General features: G+C 47.9%; 3 protein-coding genes across 4 annotated transcripts; all 3 read left to right on the forward strand.

Moving 5' to 3' along the window:
- Positions 1-440: 440 nt before the first annotated feature.
- atad5a (ATPase family AAA domain containing 5a) lies at positions 441-8,045 on the forward strand. Its single transcript, XM_085934851.1, has 21 exons — positions 441-798; positions 1,065-1,128; positions 1,225-2,801; positions 2,886-2,952; positions 3,038-3,196; positions 3,293-3,371; positions 3,454-3,705; positions 3,778-3,926; positions 4,024-4,165; positions 4,279-4,512; positions 4,585-4,681; positions 4,758-4,840; positions 4,937-5,073; positions 5,137-5,314; positions 5,382-5,756; positions 5,829-5,893; positions 5,958-6,147; positions 6,223-6,359; positions 6,458-7,245; positions 7,307-7,462; positions 7,558-8,045. The coding sequence occupies exons 2-21, from the start codon at positions 1,078-1,080 to the stop codon at positions 7,634-7,636; spliced, it is 4,995 nt and encodes a 1,664-aa protein (XP_085790977.1). The 5' UTR covers positions 441-798; positions 1,065-1,077; the 3' UTR covers positions 7,637-8,045.
- A 127-nt stretch (positions 8,046-8,172) lies between these two features.
- On the forward strand, positions 8,173-10,422 carry adap2 (ArfGAP with dual PH domains 2). Its single transcript, XM_085934862.1, has 11 exons — positions 8,173-8,367; positions 8,441-8,565; positions 8,653-8,744; positions 8,868-8,956; positions 9,038-9,150; positions 9,215-9,364; positions 9,448-9,531; positions 9,620-9,682; positions 9,760-9,837; positions 9,917-10,145; positions 10,226-10,422. The coding sequence occupies exons 1-11, from the start codon at positions 8,280-8,282 to the stop codon at positions 10,252-10,254; spliced, it is 1,140 nt and encodes a 379-aa protein (XP_085790988.1). The 5' UTR covers positions 8,173-8,279; the 3' UTR covers positions 10,255-10,422.
- A 125-nt stretch (positions 10,423-10,547) lies between these two features.
- On the forward strand, positions 10,548-16,164 carry rhot1a (ras homolog family member T1a). Of its 2 annotated transcripts, XM_085934856.1 has the most exons (20): positions 10,548-10,888; positions 11,148-11,206; positions 11,312-11,393; positions 11,470-11,513; positions 11,580-11,633; positions 11,835-11,887; positions 12,013-12,121; positions 12,573-12,674; positions 12,752-12,850; positions 12,968-13,076; positions 13,147-13,267; positions 13,345-13,429; positions 13,498-13,643; positions 13,721-13,821; positions 13,886-14,016; positions 14,103-14,186; positions 14,357-14,479; positions 14,563-14,765; positions 15,191-15,313; positions 15,528-16,164. In XM_085934856.1, the coding sequence occupies exons 1-20, from the start codon at positions 10,852-10,854 to the stop codon at positions 15,643-15,645; spliced, it is 1,983 nt and encodes a 660-aa protein (XP_085790982.1). In that variant the 5' UTR covers positions 10,548-10,851; the 3' UTR covers positions 15,646-16,164. The 2 variants fall into 2 exon arrangements, with proteins under 2 accessions (XP_085790982.1, XP_085790983.1); XM_085934857.1 differs by lacking the exon at positions 15,191-15,313 and having other exon boundaries at positions 10,550-10,888.

Raw genomic sequence — 16,164 nt, forward strand, 5'->3', positions numbered from 1 at the left:
AACAGAAACCACAAATGAACACAAAAGTCAAAGTTCTGTCATTGCAACTTTAAACTTGATAAGTGTCATTATTTGGGAAATGTATGCACTTAATCTGCAGGGATGATTTATTTTTTAGGCACACTTTGAACATTCTGGTGCAATCCATTTAATATGAATTATAGTTTCAATGTTTTTTTTCTCTATGTTTAGCATAACAATTCAGACTTTTTGAGAGCTTGGTCATAATAACAATATTATTATTAGTTTTGGAGAAACACTGCAGTGTCAACAATGAATATAATGAATATGAATATAACAATAATGTACTTGCGTCTCCAGACACTAGTAGTCGCTGTCTTTTTACGGACACACAAAAGTCACCGAGCGGCGCCATTTTTGATTTGGTCAAGTGACGGCAAAACATGGCGAAATTGTGCTCTCTCCTCTGATTGGTTGAATTTGTCGACGCAAAAGGTCACGTATTATTGGCGCCCTTGCGCCTCGACAACTGGCGCGTTTTTGAAATACTCATGTGGAAGAATGTATTTTTCTACTTAAAACGTAGGCCTTTTGGAAAACACAAGGGCAGCACTTAAACCTGACGTTCCTCCAACCAAAAGCGACGCTAGCAGGATGTGCGCGCCAGTTTGGGGAACTGTCGAGTGGCAAAGTTTCTCTCCGTTTTACTTTGCTAGCTTGTTTTCGCCCGTAGATGACGTTCATGCTAGCAACAAATAGTCTGATTATTTTGCTGTCGGCACGGGCACGTAAACAGGAAAGCAGCTCGGGGTAGTTTCCGAAGTGCTACTGTATTCGGTAAGTGTTTTGGGCAAGAATATGACCAGTGTGGCAGTATGAAACACGCAGCAAGTGTCGGGCTCTGTGTTGCCAATATTAATGTGTTGTTACTAGATTATTATTTACCTGCAGAGCTTCACAGTGTCGTTGGTGCTTTCCTTTGTGGCTGATGTCGAATTCATCGGCAAGCTAATTGCTTCCTCACAAATGCCATGTGTATGAACTGATAGATAGTTTTAGCTGAAGTATTGCCTTCTTGGAATGATTGTTACTTTTTGCCTCAGGTCCTTATTAAGAATGGCTGGTGTTGTGGCAATGGCGTCTGTCATAGAAGATTTTGACACGCAGGTATTTTCACATTCAAGCAACATATACGTATATAGTAGCTATTACACTGTACGTGTCACATATTTCAATAACTTTCCTATTCCCTAATGTTTACAGCCTTGCAAGAAATCTAGCAAAGATGGCGGCAATGCTGTTGTCAAGACGATCACCAGCTATTTCTCCCCTGTGGCCAAAGTTGTGGAGAAACCCTTCTCACCTCCTCGCTCCAATAACATCATGGACTATTTTAGCCGTGCGCCTCTGACCAACCCCTCAGAACATCCGAAAGGGAATGGTCAGAAGTCTTCAGAAAAACACACCAGCCCTGATGTAGGTGTGAATCAGCTGTCTCGCAAACGGAGGAGAAAGACAACCAAAGCGGCACGTAAACTTGTAGATCTGGAAACTGTTGTCTCAAATGATGAGGCAAGCTCCTTTATTGTGAAAGAATCCAACTTGGCCACAGATTGCCAAAATGTCTCTGCTGTCGTCGGGAGTGATACAGCCGCTTTGCTAGCAGAGATTAGCGCCGATGCCTATAGCTCTAATCGATCGACGGAGAGCGACACTCGTCAGCTTGTTAAGCAGGCTCAAAAAGATAAAGTTCACAAAAGTGCCTCTAAATGTGAGAAAGAGGCCCAACCTGAACTAGATGTATCAATCAATAACGCCTCATCTTCGGTTGTGCATGCAAAAAATAAGGTGAAAACAAAAGGTGGACACAACTCAAGAAAGAATAAACATAAGAAGGAAAATCACTTTGAATCCGAGCTGAAAAGTGCAGAAAGGTCCTGTGCTCTCCCCACGGAGGTTAATGAAGGCACTGAGTCGAAGAGCAACACAGTCATGATCTCCTTTGAGGATTTTGTACGCAGTCAGAGCGACGTCAAGGATGAAGAAAAAAGGACTGATGTGCGATGTGAAGAAAAATATAGACCTCAAGAGGCTGATGAAATGGACACTCGCCAGTCGGACACCTGTAAACCTAAAGAAGATGTACCGTCTACAGACGGCTCTCCCCGAGTCTCACCTCCAACCATCTTGGTTCAGGCTCAAATGCACGCCATCGCCAACCCCGAGAGAAGCGGCACATTGCAAATGAACAAGAGAAAGGCTGCGAACCGTCTTACAAAGGAAGCGTCACCTCCTCACACGGCGTCCCTAACAGCCAAACGCAAATCCAATGTGGTTCTTGAAGAGGAGGATCTTGACCTGGCTGTGCTTGGGAGTGAATCCATACCCTTGTGTCCCGACGTCGAGAGAAAACAGTTCATGGCGGCCTTCAAACAACCCGGCCAGGATGGGTCCAAAGCAAAGCTGGCCAAGAACCAGGCCAAGCAAAAACAACCTCTAGAGAAAGATGAAGAGGAAAATGATTTTCAGGAAAGCACAATGGTTATAAAGTCAAAAGGAAAATGTAGGAAAGCCGCAGTCAAAGTCACAACCTCAATTGATGGCGTCCAAGAGGAGCCCGACGCTTCTTCAAATCCTTCTATCGCAACTTCGACGAGGTCTCGAAGAGAGGCTGTCGTCCGGCCAGCCTCTAAAACCTCCAAAACAACTTCTGTTAGCAAAGCGGATAGTTTGAAGGATTCTCATGATTTATCACCCTCCAAAACACAACGCAAGTCCAAACATGGAGTCTACGAAGTAGAGATGATCTCTCCAACTGACGGTGAAGAGTCTCCAATCAGGTAACACGTCAATCGTATTAGCATTTAATATTGATACACATTGGACAATCAATGACCGTATCATGAGCCAATATGTTCCATCAGGATAAAATTGAGAAGACTTCAGCAAAATGCATCTGAAGGTGACAAAAATCCTCCTTTGGCGTGTCATGTGAGGACGATATTCATGATTATAATTCAGCTGCGTTCATAGACAAAAGATATCGGGATGCTCATGCCGTTTTCTTTCTTTCAAGGCATCCAATAACTCCACAAAACACAAGAAGGCCAAGAAACTGGTGGCGAAAGCCAAAGCCGTTCAACAGATTAAGAAAGACGCCGTGGAGAGTAAGAGCGCCTTGAGGCGTTCGGCAAGGACCAAGGCTTCCGTCTTGACGACTTACTCTGAGGATGAGGTACGATTGGAGTCATCTGCGACCTGAATGAGGACAAACTGAAGGCACCTAGAAATCTTCATTTTTGAATGTTGTTCTCTGCCTGCTTCACCTCAGATGGGACCACAAAAAAGTCCAACTAAGACTAAGTCTCTACGCAATCTAAACGACGTGCTGGGCAAAGCCACCAAATCAGGTATTGTTTGTCACCTATAGCAACATTTCATGTTTATCCGTTCAATCGGTCCCCGAATGCTTCTGTATCGTCCTTGGGAAAGGTTCCTTGGCGGGCCTGGAGAAGAGCGCTCGCAAGTCGTCTTGTGTGATTTCCATCTTTGACGAGAGCAGCCAGGAGGGCTCCGAAAACTCCCAAGACGATGAGCGGTTCAGGGCTCGCCGAGAGTTTCTCAAGAGTGGCCTGCCTGAGTCCTTCAAGAAGCAGATGGCCAAGGCTGCTGCCACCAAAGAGACATACACACTTTCCTGTGCCTCTTTCCAACCGGTGCTCCACGTCACGCAAATACCCACGGGTATGCTTTCAAACGATTATTTTCTTTACTTTTAGCGCAAATTGATCAATGTTTCCCCCCAAACAACAACAGATTGTCCTCTATGGAGTCTACCCTGGCCCGAGTCTCCCCAACTGTGCCATCTCAATGAGCTTTCCATCCAAGTTCCTGAGCACTATCTACCTCTAAACGGCCCCTTGGGCATGAAGACAAAAGCAGAACGTGGAGTCTTTTGTCAACGAGTAGGTTGAGCCTTTCCAAGACATTTAAGGATAATTAGCCCCGCCCGCTGTGGCTGGTCATCCATCTGCTATCGTGTGAATTGTGCTCCTGCTCCAGGGTTCGGGCTGGAGGCTTGAGATGTCTGACAAAGTTCGTCAGCTTCTGACGGACGAGGTCATGGCCGCAAACCCTCTCTTCCCCGGTAAGACGTTCCTGCCTCGCTTCTTGGCCCGACGTGACGATCACCAACACCACTTAGGTAAGTCTGGTGGCGTGCGGACAGTTACACAAAAAGAGAGGGAATGTCATCTAAAAAAAAAAAACTATGATTTTTTGTGCTTGGAAATGATTTTTGAACACAAATTGACACAGAGGCTGCAAGCACTCGGTCCTCACCTGAACCAGTGGGAGGAAAGAGGAAGAGGACGGATGACAAGGTGGCCAAAGTGGCTAAGAAACAGCGGGGTGCCCACGATGAAGAAAACACTCTGGAGCCGAAGAAGGGAGGCCGAGCCAAACGAGCCCAGAGACTCCGACTGACAAATAAGGCAAAAGACGAGCCTGTAATTGCGCTCGATGACTTGTGTGAGGAGACTGACGAGAAAGGTGAGTGATTACATAATGTCGGGCCTCTTGGCTTTTGTGAACCCCAATGAAATCAAAGGACAACTTTTGCAGTCGAGGCCAAGGAGGATGTGTTGTGGACGGAAAAATATCAGCCGCAGTGCTCCGGCGACATCGTCGGTAACAAAGCCTCAGTGTTGAGGCTGCACAGGTAAACAACCAAAATGGCTTTTTCGTCTTGAAATAACCCGCTTACTTATTCGGTGCCTATTTTTAATTTTGCGCAGTTGGCTGAAGGAATGGAAGCTCCGTGCAGACAGGGAAGAGAGAAATAAGCAGAAAGAAAAGACACAAGAGGAAGGCAGCATCGGTGTGTTCTTGGGGGGAGAGAGAGAAAAAAATAAGTCTTCATTTGCCCAAAATCCACTTTGGCGAAATGAATGTGTGCATATTTCCTTTGTTGCAGATTCTGACTGGGACTGTGGCGACGAGGACCCCCTGTTTGCCGAAGACTCCTTGTGCAATACCGTCCTAATTACGGGACCCAAGGGAATAGGAAAGACCGCCTCAGTCTACGCCTGTGCTCAGGAGTTGGCTTTTAAGGTCAGAAAACGACAAAGCAATTCATCTGGAGCTTCCCGTGACATTTGGGTCTGCTCCTCCAAGGTGTTTGAGGTGAACGCTTCTTCTCAGCGGAGCGGCCGTCTGATTCTGTCCCAGCTGAAGGAGGCCACTCAGTCGCACCAGGTGGACAGTCAAGGAGTCAACGCCAACAAGCCGGCATACTTTAACAGCTACGGCAGCAGCAGCAGCAGCAACGCCGGCAAGCACGGATCCTCTCCGAGTACGTACAATTATCCAGAGAAAGACTCTTCGGTCATCTCAAGTCGCTTCGTTTCTTTATCATCCAGGGAAGCCGAACTCTCCTCGCAAGGTCGTCTCATCTCCCAGGAAAGCGCCCAACTCCCCGAGAGGTACCAAACGAGGAGGCCCGGCTCCGACCGCTTTAGCTAACTTCTTCAAAATGAGCCGACCCGCCGGCAAGGAAGCGCAGAGCGCTACGCGGGATGAGCAAAAGAAAGTCAAGCCACAGGAGGACACCAAAAAACAAAAAGACAGCGCAGTCAAATCAGCCCGGGCTTCCGAGGAGCAGAGCAAGAGGACGGCCACCTCGCTCATCCTGTTTGAAGAAGTGGATGTTATCTTTGACGAAGATGCCGGCTTTCTGGCCGCCATTAAGACGTTCATGAGCACCACAAAGAGACCGGTCGTCCTCACCACCAGCGGTTAGTCGGAACACGGAGGACACGACGTGAAGTATACCCGCACGTTATGACGAGATGTCGAATGGTTTACAGATCCGGCGTTCTGCACCGTGTTTGACGGCAACTTTGAAGAGATCCATTTCAAAACTCCCTCTTTGGTGAGCGGCGGCCTCTTAGTCCACCGTATGCTTAAATCGCGCCTCACCGTCTCTCCTGTCTCAGCCGGACGCGAGCAGCTACCTGCGTTTGTTGTGTCTGGCCGAGAACACGAGAACCCATCAGCGAGACGTCGAAGCGCTGCTCCGACTCAACGGCTGCGACATTCGCCAGAGCCTGCTGCAGCTGCAATGCTGGACCCGAAGCGCCGGCGGACGCCGCCTCACGTCACCCTCAGACAACGCCGACGCGTACGGTGAGCGCGGGCGGTCGTGTCAATTCTATTCACGGCTCCCATCAAATTACCGCTATTATGTATTGTTGAAATTAGGAAATGAACCCAAGAGTGAGACCAGCAGTGAAGCGGCGGACGCGTGTCCTGGACCTCCACGTGAAAGCGGCTGCACGGAGAGCCGGCTGGGCCTGCTGAATATTCAACCCGAGAGAGACGTTTGGGACTCGCTTCGGGTAAACTGCGCCGGGAATATTACATTCAAAATAATCACGCGTGTTCAATATGCGGCGCCAAGTCATTGAGTCACGACGGTACATTTTGACATCACCAGATTGAGACGCATGAGACGGCATCGTGGGAGCTGCTGATGGAGAGCGCTCGCCAAGGAGTTCACTTGCTCTACTCCAACATGGAGACCCTCTTACCTTTACCACGCACGACGCTGATCCCCGCCTACAAAGCGGAGCCCCCCTCTGAAATCACACCTTCCCACGCGAGGCCGCCGCTTCAGACGTCTGAATCGGCCGATTGCTCAGATGACGACAGTCCGTTTCAAGTCCCCCGCGGAAAGAAGGGGAACAAGAAGAAACGCGTCCTACCTGACCTGGATGGACTGCACTCAGACTCTGACTCCGAGGAGAGCTTCCTCTCGCTCCGCAAGCGGCAAAACCAACCTCGGGCCGAAGAGGAACCCACTGAAAGACTAGTTCCGCAAACGCTCAAAAGGAAAGCGCTGACACCTGCGGAACATCTAAAGAGTCTTCCCGTCTCCCAATGTCTACAATCCCTAAGTGACTTTTTCCACACTATGTCCGATATGGACTCGGCGCTCGGAGGACCTTCCCGAGTCTCGGCGGCTCTGAAAGACGGAATGACCGACGAGTCCAGAGTTGAGCCCGACGCGTGGAGCTGGGCGGTAGGCCAGCGTGCGCTGGAGATCCAGACCGCCGTGGAGGCCCTGAGCTTCCACAAGTGTCGGCGCTCTGCGGCCGAGGCCTTGGAGCGAGCCCGGCGGCTGGAGGGGCAGCTGGCTCGGGACGCCGTGGCGGAACTCACGCTCCCCGTGGCTGCCCATCGTCAACGATACAGCTTCGCTCAGAGCAACCTCTGTCAGCCGCAGTGAGTCCAGCCACAAAAGCTTTCTTGATGTAAACCTTCTGAGCATGTTGTTTGTTTCCAGAATAGTGCAGCAGAGACGAGATGTTACGGAGAGTTTGGCGTGCGGCACATTTGGCGCTCTGGGCAACAGATCTGCAACTGCCGTGGACTACATGCCTGCCTTGCGCACCATCTGCAGGTCCGAGAAGGTTAAGGAGCGAGGCAAGGTCAAACGACGGTAAGCATGACAGGACGTGAGTAAGCGTGGGTTTTTTTGGGGTCCTCGGGCAAACTCAGGGTTAGAAATAAAAGTGTGATCTGTTCTTCCGTCAGGTTCTTGCACTACCTAGACTCCATCCATCTGGGTCTCCACAAGAATACTCTCCAATACCTTTCCAGAGACTTCCCCTAATCCTGGGAGAAAACACTACATCCACTTGTGGTGACACAGACTTTATTTTCACAGTTTCAGGCGGCACGAGGGTTGCGGTGCGGTGTCTTGTCTGCTGGGCTTTGAACAGCAACTACAACTTTGATCACTTGATTGCATCCTCCCTCACATGACCTTCACTCATCACTTCATCAGTGTGTTTGTGTAAAGCGTGCTTATACTCAGTAGCAATTATATCTTCTTGACTTTGCTCTTGGAAAATTGTTTTCTCATGGCTTTTCAGAGCAAGTATGAATCTGTCATTTTTGGTGTGAAAAAATAGTATGAAATTGATGTGTGGAGGGCCCATCATGTACCGATTGGCCTTCCCTTTGAAGGCACTTCATCCCATTTTGTCTACATTATATTTGGACAGTGAATAAATGTCTCTTTTTTTTATTTTATTTTTGAAAGTGTCCTACTATTTGTGTATATGAGTGTGAGACGCTTATCAGTGCAGTTAAGAGGAAGAGCCCAGCCCAGCCCGCCTTGTGTTGCGACACCAACCACACCTCGCCAGTTCCACTTTTCGTTTTAGACCTTGTGTTTATTGCATTTGGCCGCTTGTGAAACTATGTAGGCACCATGGTTCTTTTCGAGGCCGTAAGCCGTTGTGTGGAGCGCCATGGCGAACTGGGAGCGAAACAAGAGGATCTTACTGGAGCTGGTGAAGCTGCCCGAGAACAGACTTTGTGCAGATTGCGGCGCGCCCGGTGAGACTGGGCTCTGACGTTCTCCTGGCGATTTGTCCGGAACCCCAAATACTAAGCCTTTCATTTCTGGCAGATCCCGATTGGGCGTCTTACAAGTTGGGCTTGTTTATCTGTCTGAACTGTTCCGGTATCCACCGTAACCTGTCCAGTCGGGTAAAGTCCGTCAAGCTTGACCACTGGGAAGATGAGCTTGTAGAGGTAGATAGACACGTGATACTTTACAAATGTTTTGATGAAAAAATAACCTAACGGTTCTCTTGTATTTCTTTTGCTGTGCCTCGGAAGTTGATGAAATCCAATGGCAATGCCCGAGCCAGAGCTTTGTATGAAAAAGCACTTCCTCCTTACTACTACCGGCCACAGCGGACGGACTGTGCGTAAGTAGGTTTTGATTTTCACCATCAAAATATTGGGATTGAGCCCACGTCATCTATTGGGAGCTTTGCGATTAGCCTGAAGTCATACAGTAAGACAGCTTCTACTCCCTCGCGAACCCTCAGAGTGTTAAGAGAGCAGTGGATACGAGCCAAATATGAAAGATTGGAATTCACAGGCGAGACCAAGTATCCGCCTCCGTCTTATAGCACAGGTGCGGTTTGCTCCTCTCTGCCACCAATGGGCCACCGAGTGTCCTCGTCAGGTTGAAGTTTCTCTTTTCATTTGATTCCAGGCTTCTATGAAGGCACGCTATGGAAGAAAGGCAAGGAGAACGCACAGTTTCTCAAAAGGAAGTTTGTCTTGTCTGAGAGGGAATTCACTCTGGCTTACTACAACAAGGACAATGTGAGTTAGCTTGCAAATAGTGCGCAAGTATGGAATGGATGTGGCATGTCTTTCTTTTATTTAGGAGTCCAAAGGCCCAAAAGCGCTCATTTCTATCAAGCACTTGAATGTAACATTTCAGCCAGAGAAGATTGGTCATCCCCATGGGATGCAGATGACTTACCTGGACAATGACCACACCAGGAGCCTTTTTGTGTATCATGAAAGTGCTGAGGTTGGACTGCGTGATCATCTACATTTGTTTTCCTTCCCTATTCTCGTTGACTTTGGCGCCGATGGCTTTCTTTTGCGTTGAAGGAAATCGTCACGTGGTACAACGCCCTTCGTGCCGCTCGCTACGCGTACCTAAAGACGGCGTATCCCACCGGGACAGACGGCGACGTAAGCATCCCAAAAGTTTTCAATGATGAACTCTGATCAAATGTAAGAAGTCACGTATAAAGTGTGAATCTCTAACTGTCATTGTCAGCTGATACCAAATATAACACCAAAGTACCTTAAAGAGGGATATATGGAAAAAACAGGGCCGTCGGTAAGTCGTTGCACTCCGACCGCATAAGCCGTTTGCACGGTACCGTATATACAGTATGTTCCTCCTATTTTGACCAGCAAAAGGAACCATTCAAAAAGAGGTGGTTCATTTTGGATTCCCAAAATAGGAAGTTGCTCTACTTCAAAGGCTGTTTGGTGAGAACAAAAACAAACGCTCGTATTATCTTCTTATGGCCAAGTCCCTCGTCTGAAAGTCCTTGCGAATGAATGTAAGGATGCTGAGGAGTTGGGGGTCATCTTCCTTGGCGCACAACGCGACAGCTACTCTGTGAGGGATTGTGTCCCAAAGCACACCCGTGGAAACAAGTGGAAGTTCGGCCTCATGCTGGAAACGCCCCAACGCCAATTTGTCTTCATGTGCGAGCGCGAGAGTGAGCAAAGGGAGTGGCTGGACTCGCTCGGACAAGTCACGTCCAGGCCTATGACGCCGCAGGATTATACTAGTAAGCGTGGTGGCAATTTGGCAATTGGGAGCACGAGTGTCGGCAAATGGTCATTATTTTGGATTTCTTTGTCTTTGCAGCTGAAGCCAACATCAGGAATAAGCGATGAAAATTGGAAAGCAGGATTTCAAATACACAGCAGCAACATCTGAATGCTCACCTGCACTGTGCCATTTAATGACTTGTTAGTTACTGTTGAAATGACAATTGTAAATGAAGGACTTACATGTATTTTGGGCTTTATACACTTACTTCTGACAATCCATTTTTCCCCCAACTCTTTCCTTATTTTGTAGCTCATAGTCATATCATATCATCATGGCAGTTCCCCTTTCTGCCACCGGAGGGCAGCATTCCACGTTTTATAACACCAAATGAAGTTTGTCCTATTGTGACTTGCCGTCTTTGCCGCCGGGTAGTGGAGGTCAGGCGTGCTCCCGAGCTGCGAAATACTATGGAACCGCCGAAAACGTGAATTCCATTCACAAATCTCGGCGCATGGCTGTCAGCTATTTTAAAAATGCAATAGCACTGCGCTCAGCAAGTAACGCGTGGAGAATTTGAAGAGCGCCACCAAAAAGCCACCGTCCGTTTTGTCCTACAAAGGCGCCCAGTTTGACAGTAGCTGGGCCTGACTACCGAAGAGGGGACTGACTTGATGAAGCAATAGACTGTCCCTTATTGTGGATTCCAAACTTGTTGAAACATGAGGAAGGACGTGAGGATACTGCTCGTCGGGGAACGTAAGTAGCGAGTATGTTGTGGCTCGGCTGCAAAGCGCTTTATCCGCTTATGCTGTGTGCTAGCGAGGAGGCTAATAGCTAGCACTTCACTATCCCACTGTGATGCATGGCAACAAACACAAATAAGAGCTACAAATATATATTGCTCATCACAGTATGTTTAGGATCTATGCTTTGCAAATAAATTAGTCAAGTGTTGATTATAAATGACATGCAATATTGATGAAAGTTTTTTTTTGTTTTTTTTACATCTGCACAGCCAAGGTGGGGAAGACGTCACTGATCATGTCTCTGGTCAGTGAGGAGTTTCCTGATGAGGTGATGGTTTGTTTATACATGCTAATCTTGGTTGAATAAATGGATTCGTTGTTGCTTATTTGTCCTCTATATATTTCTCTCTCTATTTTTTGCCCAACATGTCAGGTTCCTCTGCGAGCTGAGGAAATCACCATCCCTGCAGACGTCACCCCAGAGAGGGTCCCCACACACATTGTGGATTACTCGGGTACTGTGTTGTTTGTTTGCTGTCTGGTCTGCTCCAACATGGATAAACACCCTTCCTGTTTGTTTCCATCTTGCAGAAGCAGAGCAATCAGATGAGCAGCTATATCAAGAAATATCTAAAGTGGGTTTCATTTCTATACTGTTGTATTTGGTTGAATCATTTATTTCAAATGTTGATTTTCCACAGGCAAATGTTATCTGCATAGTGTACTCGGTCAACAACAAGAAGTCAATTGAAAAGGTGAGCCGAGATCCCGTCGTGGCTGCTGTTGTTTTAGTCTGGGTGTGTTTCGAACAATGGAAATGGATCGTAGTATTAGTAACGCTGAACCATACCTAATTAGCGCATTTATTTCCTGTTAAATATGACATTTAATAAATGAGCATTGTTAACTATCTAAATGCAGGTCTTTTTTTTAAATACATATTATTTTTCTCCCAGGTGACAAGCCACTGGATTCCCCTTATCAATGACAGAATAGACAAAGACAGCAGGTGGGTGTTTAAGGTGCTTTACATCCAAATACTAAAAAAATAGTGTTGTATACATGATTGTATATGAATGTCAGTTCTAGCAAAATAATGCTTTAAACGTAGTATATTTATTTTCTCCTCCCCAGGGTACCATTGATCCTTGTGGGTAACAAGTCTGACCTGGTGGAGCACAGCAGCATGGAGACCATCCTGCCTATTATGAATCAATACCAGGACATTGAGACGTGTGTCGAGGTAAGATAACGTGACCAGATGAAGACCCACTCATTTGGAGTGTCATCATTACAATGAATATTGGAATGGAAAAACACCACTCTGTTCCAAATATATAATTGAGCATGCGTGGCAAGTCGTCTATGACGAGAAGAACCTGTACTTCAGACAGCTACAAATATGCGAGTCAAGCCCAATCAGTTGCTCACAGGCTTCTGACATTAAATGGACTGATGTCATTGAGCGACCAATCAGGCTTGGGAATGTGAAGGAGTCTGGTTTTTGTTCGGCGACGTGAACCTTATTTACCAGATGAGCGCCAGGCCAGGGTGTCAGATTAGCTGCAAAGCCAAAGAAGAAAGAAGGGAGGACAGTGGAAATAGTTTGGATCGTGTGGCAGTTGATCTAAATGCCTGCCATTTCTCACCTCCAATAATAGTTAACGGGATGCTCCTTTTCCCCCCCTTCATAGTGCTCGGCCAAAAATCTGAAGAACATCTCCGAGTTGTTCTACTACGCCCAGAAGGCAGTTCTCCACCCGACAGGACCTCTGTACTGTCCAGAAGAAAAGGAGGTGAGTGTTGCAATTGGCTGAAGGAGATATTTTGCTCTGGGAATTTTCCACGTGCTGCGTGTTTATCTGTCTTCCAGCTGAAGTCTTCTTGCATCAAGGCTTTAACTCGAATCTTTAAAGTGTCCGACCTGGACAACGACGGCATCCTGAATGACAACGAGCTCAATTTCTTCCAGGTGATCCGTTATCGTATTGCATTTGCGCTCAAATGCTGCAGTTTCCGGCATCATACTGACATCGTATCGCTGCATACTTGTGATTATTATCTTCTTCTTTTTTTTTTTTTAATCCAGAGAACGTGCTTCAACACGCCACTGGCGTCCCAGGCCTTAGAGGATGTTAAAAATGTAGTGAGGAGAAACATGGCCGACGGAGTGAAGGATAACGGGCTCACGCTTAAAGGTCGGAAGTCGTTGCTCTATGCTAATATGAGAGGAATGGTTTGCTGAGCTCTTCTTTTCTTTCATTTCAGGCTTCTTGTTCCTGCACACCCTTTTCATCCAGCGCGGCCGACACGAGACCACCTGGACTGTGCTCAGGAGGTTTGGTTACGACGACGACCTGGAGCTCACGCAGGAATATCTCTTCCCTGTGTAAGTCCCTGAAAAACCTCACGTTCCTTTGAGGCAGTGACCTTTGGTGAGTGGCTCAGCGTTTCTCCCTCTGTCAGAGTCAAGATTCCTCCCGACTGCACCACGGAGCTAAACCACAACGCTTACCTCTTTCTTCAGAGCGTCTTTGACAAGCACGACAAAGTGAGTGCGACAATGTGCTCGACGTGTTGTTCCCAGATGAAGACTGTCATCTTGTCCTGTGTCTTCAGGACCGAGATTGTGCGCTATCGCCAGAGGAGGTGAAGGACCTGTTCAAAGTATTTCCCTACATGCCGTGGGGTCCGGACGTCAACCACACAGTGTGTACTAATGAGGAGGGATGGATCACATACCAAGGATACCTCTCCCAGTGGACGTGAGGGTTTATTTTATTTTTTTTTAGTTGTCTTTTAGTTTGGGGAAAAAAAAAACTCACGTCCAACTGCCTCGCAGGTTAACGACATATCTGGATGTCCAGCGGAGTTTGGAGTATTTAGGTTATCTGGGCTATTCCATCATCTACGAGCAGGAGTCCCAAGCCGCCGCGATCACAGGTAGACGATGCAAAAAAAAAATCTAAATCAGAAGCATTAATATGTGGCTGCATTTGTTTTTCAGTGACACGAACCAAACGCATCGATCTGCAGAAGAAACAGACCCAGCGCAGCGTCTTCCGCTGCAACGTCCTCGGGGCCCGAGCTAGCGGGAAGAGCGGCTTCTTGCAGGCCTTCCTGGGAAAGAACCTTCAGGTTGCCATCGACAAATGAAAGGCCGCCGGCGAGCTAGCGCGTTAGCAGTCATTTGATTCTTATGCGTTTTGTGTTTGTCACCATAGCGACAGAGGCGGATTAGAGAAGATCACAAGTCCCTGTACGCCATCAGCACAACCTATGTGTACGGTCAAGAGAAGTACCTGCTGGTAGGTGACTTTTCGACTGCTTATAAACGATTTGCTCGGTCGGTGCGTTTAAGCGAGTCTCGGAGAAAAAAAAAGCAAACGTTCCAACTTTCTGTAGAGTGTAGTAAATTTGAGACAAGCTCAAGAGTGAAGTTGACCACCTTTTGGCTTTTCACCCAATCTCCTTCCAGCTCCATGAGATGATGCCAGATTTGGACTTCATGTCAGAGGCGGACCTGGCTTGCGATGTGGTCTGCCTGATCTACGACGTGGGCAATCCGCGTTCTTTTGAATACTGCGCCAAAATCTACAAGGTGTGACGCGCTGGGTTTTGGACTTTTCCACTGACAATCCAACAAACGATGAAGTGCAAATATTGTTTGTGTGCGTGTGACAGCAATACCTGATCGACAGCAAGACACCGTGCGTGGTGATAGCCGCCAAGTCGGACCTGCACGAAGCGCGGCAGCAGTATAGCCTTTCGCCCCAGGAGTTTTGCCGCAAACACAAGCTCCACCCGCCCCAGCCGTTCACGTGCAACACCACCGAGGCCCCCAGCAAAGACCTCTACACCAGAATCACCACCATGGCCATGTACCCGTGAGTACCCGACCGACCGACCGACCGACAGGAGCCTTCGATGGACTTTGCAGATCTTTGAGGGTGTCTTAAGTCCTTCAAAAGGCTCCCATGAGATCGGCTCTCCGAGCAGATTAACAGCCACTAAGCCCTCGGAATCGCATTTGAGCTTTCCGGAAATGGTGTTGTCTGAAGGCGGTGGAGTGAACTAAATGGCTTACTTCCCTCCAATCCATTTGGCTTCTGATTGACTCTGTGTTATTTAAGCAGGCAGTCAACACAGATGTTCTTAAGTTTGCTTCCCGGGTTTAAAAACAACAACAACAACAACCTTTGCTCTAAGGTCTCCTCCATCCCGCTTGCACGTGTTTTACGCCTGTTGTCTGTTTTGCATGCGCGTACACGCATTCTCTCGTGTGTGTGTGTGTGTGTTCTTGCCCCCGCAGCCACGCCCGTCTCCGCTGCATGTGCGCCTGCAACAAGTGCACCTATTGCCTGTGTCAGAACCTCCTCAAGATGGAGTTGCTGCGCACCATTAAGGCCCAACTGCGCAGGGTCGTTGACAACAGGTTGATCATGACCAGCCATATCTTGTGTTAGCGTATAGTCGCACTCCTTCTCTCTAGTTGTGGAGCAGCTGCAGAGGTGGCCTGATGGCAGCTTCTCTTGTGTAATATTTGAAAGATGTACTCGAGATGCTCAATGGTGAATGCGTGTGGTTTATAAAAAGCAAGTTGTCGTCGAGGTTGCCATCTCACCTGGTCCGTGTTGCCCTTTCACCAGGCACATGGCGCAAGCAGACCTGAAGAACTCCACTTTCTGGTTGCGGGCCAGCGTAGGCGCCACCGTCTTTGCCGTGCTGGGCTTCGCCATGTACAGAGCGCTTCTCAAACAACGGTGATGGGACGACGACGGCGGCGGCGGCGGCAGACGTCTGCATCCTCATCCCCGCCGTGGTTCCCGTCCCGTCGCGTCGTCACCCGAGCGACCGTGTTACCGCCTGCTTGATCCCGCCGCATTCATCCTTTCATAGTAAGAAACCATTTTCTATGCATTTAATCATCAAGTGTCAATCCTGTTTTTGTTTGAGGGGGTGAAGTAAAATGCAACCTGCGAATGCCTACCAGTCAATTGTCAGACACGGACGTTGTGTCCGTGTTTGTTTTTAGGGTTGTTTTTTTTTTCTCAGGTCAAGTCGAGACAGCCGCAAAGGGACTTGAGTGTATTAATAGATGTGTATATGCGGTATCTTCTGGATGTAGTCCTGAAAAAGGTTTTAGCAATGACCTGGTGGCCTCTTGCACCACCTAGTGGCGTCCAAACAAACTCATGGATGTTATGCAGCCGTTTATTTGGATTTAATTTATAAACGTGTTAACCTGTTCACATGCTACAAATATATTTTTCTTGTATTTTTGTA

This window comes from Syngnathus leptorhynchus, chromosome 16 (genome assembly GCF_054491065.1).
Source record: "Syngnathus leptorhynchus isolate UIUO chromosome 16, UIUO_Slep, whole genome shotgun sequence".
NCBI classification, from domain to species: Eukaryota; Metazoa; Chordata; class Actinopteri; order Syngnathiformes; family Syngnathidae; genus Syngnathus; species Syngnathus leptorhynchus.